The sequence below is a fragment of the Montipora foliosa genome, chromosome 2, assembly GCF_036669935.1.
Source record: "Montipora foliosa isolate CH-2021 chromosome 2, ASM3666993v2, whole genome shotgun sequence".
In the NCBI taxonomy this organism is placed as follows: domain Eukaryota; kingdom Metazoa; phylum Cnidaria; class Anthozoa; order Scleractinia; family Acroporidae; genus Montipora; species Montipora foliosa.
Window position 1 is genome coordinate 49,124,522 of NC_090870.1, and position 5,000 is coordinate 49,129,521.

A 5,000-nucleotide genomic window follows, 5' to 3' on the forward strand; every position below is an offset into this window, starting at 1 on the left:
TCCTCAAAAAGTGGTGAACATTTTGACAATAACGCAGCCATCTAGCGAGGTATGTGGCTCATAATGTGCAAAAATTATCCCCGGATTTAACGTCATCTGTGGTTAAACACCAGGATGCACTAGACCATATGAACCATGTGAGCTTTAGCCCTACTGATTGAAATGGGCCCACACAAGGACAGAGAAAAACTCTGACCAACTTCTCAGCCTGGGGCCCGTTTCTTGAAAGTCCCGAAACTTTACGGGCCATTTTCGGGTGTCACAATTCTCTTTGTATCTCAAGAACGGAGAGGATTTAAGACGCCAAACTTCACAGTCATTTTGCTTTTTGTTACTTTGAAATCATGTTAAAAGATCGGTTTTCAGTCCAGGATAAGCAGTTGGCAGTTTCACAAATGGCTTTTCTGGCCCGAAACGTTTTCGGGACTTTTGAGAAACAGGACCCTGGTCAGAGTTTTTCTCTGTCCTTGTGTGGACCCATTTCAATCAGTAGGGCTAACGCTCACATGGTTCATATGGGGTAGATACTTAGCACTTCGCGTTGCGCTCTAGCTAATCAGTTAAGTCTGTCTAGCTAAAAGAAGACTACAGGTTTCTTCACTTGCTAGCAAAGCAAAAGATTACTTTGGAGTTTGGAAAATGCACAGATGTGTGGGTTATGGAGAAGTGTGCATTTAAACCTCTGATCTGATTGCTGTCATTGTGGGAACGAAGTCCAAAGTAATTCGGAAAAAAAGAGAGAGATATACATGTACCAAGTTAAACTGAGATGTTGGGATTCCAAGCTGGTGCTTAAGTGGCTCTTCATTAAACGTCTGTGGGCCATTTAAGCCTACATTAAACATAAATTAGCTAACGGGGTTACATGTAGACCTGGTCTAATGAAACTTAACTTGGGACCAGTTAGTAGTTGAAAGGGGCGAAAATTACATGGTGTGGAAAGTGAGCCCAGAGCAGGATCGGGGAGGGTGGTGTGAGCTTATGAAGCACTTAAAAATATTATTACAATATGTATTTTTTAAAAGTTGATGTTTTAAGTAACTGCCCTGTATCTGGTCGAAGGAATTCACTGAAATGAATGGCCAAATCAAACATATACTTCGGTTTTTATTTCCCCTTTCAAGGTAAAGTAAACAAGGCTTTTTAGCCCTTTATTTTTGTCTTTGCAGCACAGTGAAGCGATCCATGATCTCCATGGCCTGTTGATTGAGCGAGTGGCAAGCTCTAATGCTCTGACTCCCAGTTCATCGTCCGTTGACCAGCCTTCTTCGGCATCATCACTTTCATCTTCACACAGTCCTCTAGAATACATTCAGCCTGCCAGTACGTGAACAGTCCACAGAATACAGTTGAGTTTTGAACTCCAGGGCCCAGATAACACCGAAAGCATCAAAACCGATGTGACTTTGGACAGAAATGTTTTCGAAGAACCTGATATGCAGTGTGCCACCGAAATTGCTCCAAATCCTCCAGTCAAAAGTGATGTTCGGTTAATGTATATGACAAATTTTATGCGCTTTGCCACACCGGAGCTTCCTGCGATAGTCTTGTTTTTTACTTTTTCCAAATTGAAACTAGAAAAAAATGAATAAAATTAACAACCCTACTTTATTGAAGATGTACTTTTTCACTTTGAAATGGAACTTTTTAAAGCTACCAAAGTTAACAGCCGAGTTGAGATTGGCAAAAATAGGTTTTTCAACCGAGTTTATGAAGAAATTCAAAAGCTGTCGTTGTCGCTCTAAGACTGGCTCAGAGAATGATGGTAACAAAGAACATTCAAAAGAAACAATGAAACCTGATCCTAGACGCAGTAGAGCCATGTCCTACGCCGATCCAGTAAAATTAGTGATCTTGAAGAGTAAGATAGTATTTGCTGGTGTGGTTGGTAACTTTCGTCCCTGACACCTTTAACCAATCCCTTTGTTTTTTTTTTGCTGTTCAGTAATACTGTAAGAAACAGACAACTTTTTTAAAAGACATGTTTCGGCATGCTTATGCCATCATCAGTTTAATGAGTTCCTCAGTGTGAACAGTTATAAAGTCTACGGGTAGATGAAAAAATTATTACAACATGACGTAATACAAAAGCGGGTACTATATACAGCGCGACACCAAACATCAAGGTGTAAACTAAAACGTGAGAAAAGTGTTGTAATGCTGCAATTGTTTGTTAAGTTCCGGTTTGAATTTATTTATATAAAAAAGCTTCTTTGAGTTTTAAATCAATTGAGTTGCTGGCAGAATCCACAATACTAAAGCACGAATGCATACCAGGGTTTGCCTGTCTCGCCTTGTTGGACAGGAAAAAGAGAGTTCCTATGGACAAGGCAACTTGCAAATTAAGGACGCTTCCATTTGATAGAACTGACCGGCCAGACCAGGCATTTGGAAAGACCAACTCTACAACGCCTTCAAATTAGCACACTTGGAGGATGATATATATACTCCAGAAGAATTCGAAGGATTACCTCGCAAGTGTTTCTTCAAATTGTTGCATTTTCTTTGCAAACTGACGGGTCTGGCCGGCGGCCAGTCCTGACAAAAGGAAAGCACCCTAAGTGAATTTTATGATGGATTACTACCACCCTGTCTGACTGGTTATGTATTGGGAGATTCTCGCCTGAGTTGTCACTTTTGGTAGCACTAAAAGGCTCCATTTTTTTTTAACAGATAAGGTATTTTTAATGAGTACGGTCCTCGGTATTTTGCCGTATGGCTAAATTTATTAAACTCCCTATAAAACAAGAAGGAAATTTATCAAACTCAGCAATGTACGCAAAGAGCCAATTTATGCATATTAAAAACACCATTGTATAGTGACGTTCTCCTTACAAATCTCTACCGTTGTAGGTCGTTAAATCCTCAGAAATTCACAGATTGAATTAGCCAATATCAAAAATACCATAATACTCTCTGTTTGACCCTCCAAGATTTTGCACAAGCATTGTTTCCAGTATCTCTTGGGACCATTATAAGTCCAAAGAGAAAATAAAAACAATGCTTCTGCAAAATTTTGGAAGGACAAAGGAAGATTATTATAGTATTTTTGATATTGGCTAATTTTTATTGCCAACAAAACTGCTGCAGCTTTCGTAAGGTACGATTTGATTGGCCTGCATCCCAAACCTAAATCTTTTGACTCAAAACTGAAGCTGCTCTCGGTAACAAAGCGAGGGCAAAAATGGCGAATGTTATGGAATAAGAATGATATATGTTTTGAAGATCTTCAAGTGTACCAACCACAGGAACAAATCAGCCCTTGTCTGCTATTCTTTTTTCAACATACTTATTCTGCAGCCGTTGAGGTTTGGGTTGGAACATTAATAACATTAATAATAAATGCAGAACGAATAAATAACTTACTGATCACAAAATCGACTCTTTGACCAAACCTTCGTAATTCATTAGGAATAACGTCAGTCACCGTGAATTGATGAAGGATCTAATCAGCGACACGCATTGGTCCACGCATCCGTTACCTGAGCAAATAGCAGTTTTATGGAGGGATATCTATGACAAAATTCAATAAATAGTATTTGAAATAAAATCGTCCAAATCATGAATGCATAAATCCAAGGCTGAATGGCAACAATCCGATTCTGCAAATGGCCATCACGGAAAGAGGCATAACGCAAAAAGGTAACGCAGTGAAGCCCAACGCAAAGAGGCATAACGTATACAGGAAGAAAAAGTTAGATACCCATTAAATGTCCTTTCCCTTGAACAATCGATTGACGCTTTTTTAGAGATGAAATTTATTTACGGAGTACACAACTAGTCTCCATTCTTCAAAGGGCCTTTGCGTTATGGCTATTTTGCGCTATGCCTCTACGTTATGGCTATTTGCGTTATGCCTCTTTGCGTTATGACTATTTTTGTTATGCCTTTTGCGTTATAATTACTTGCGTTATGCCTCTGCGTCATGCCTGTTTCCGTGATGGCTATTTGCAGAATCGGCTCGTTGCCATTCAGATATGGATTTAGGCATTCAGGATTTTAGCCTACGTGTAGCCGTACCCTACCGGCTATCAGGATTTCGATAATTTTATTTCAGTATTGAATTTTGTCACAGATATACCTCCCTACAGTTTTACTCGGAACCCCTAAAAATGCCAATATTTATAACTTACGACACGGAAAAGACTTCTCCCAAGTGCGTTATAGCAGCAAATAGTTTGAGGTACAGGGTCCCTATCGTATGGAGGGAGTTCACGTCTTACCGCCGCAAGAATATTGGACAAAATACAATTCGAGAAAGAGGCTTGTTTTATTACCATTGGAAATTTTAAACATTTCATGATTGTAAATTCGCTAAGTAATTTTTAGGTAATTAGGATTTTATGGCAGGTCCCCACCAGCCCTGGGGTTGCCTCAGACCGCCCTGCCTTACCAAAAAGAATATGTATGTTTGTATGCGGTATAAAAGGTATCAAGAATGAAAAAGAGCAAGGCTGATGTATCGGTCAAATCGAAGCTTCAACATTCCCCCTCGGGCATTTGACGCCTTTGGTCAAGGAAGGGGGGGGGGGGGGGGGGGGGGGGCGGGGGAATTTGATTATCAGAGTCCTTCCAGGGGAAGTAATCTTTCTGTGCTTTGAATGTTGTCATGACAACCTTCGGCTTGTTTCAAACAGGTCGATGCTTTTTCGTTAGAAGAAATTTGATTGTACAATTCAAAGACCCAAATCTTTGGATACATCAGTCCTCACCAACTTGTGGTACCATCAATGCCGTTGTTTGGAGGCTCGGCACATCAATGGCACGCAAGCTCCTTTGAACCGTGATGATAACGGCCTTTTACCTGACTCCTATTTGAAGGCGTCTTAACGGTCAGTCTAAAACGCGGAGTGTTGACCGGGTATAAAGCCCCGTTTACACGAGCAATTTCTATGTGACAATTTTTATGTGACAAATATATTTGATAGTGTAGATGGCACAGCAAATAATTGTCACCAATGTACCGGTAAAACATAGTCAAGTTGGTTGAAAAATTTTAA

The 5,000-nt window shown here is 40.1% G+C and overlaps 1 protein-coding gene across 1 annotated transcript in view; it reads left to right on the forward strand.

Annotated features, from left to right (window-relative positions):
• The window catches only part of LOC137993415 (negative elongation factor B-like), a 10,314-nt gene extending 8,703 nt beyond the window's left edge, over positions 1 to 1,611 (forward strand). The window contains exons 5-6 of the mRNA XM_068839252.1: positions 1 to 49; positions 1,170 to 1,611. The exon at positions 1 to 49 is cut by the window's left edge and continues 231 nt beyond it. Coding sequence (XP_068695353.1) covers positions 1 to 49; positions 1,170 to 1,331 — 211 coding nt within the window. The 3' untranslated portion in view covers positions 1,332 to 1,611. The remainder of the gene's footprint in view (positions 50 to 1,169) is intronic.
• Positions 1,612 to 5,000: the final 3,389 nt, after the last annotated feature.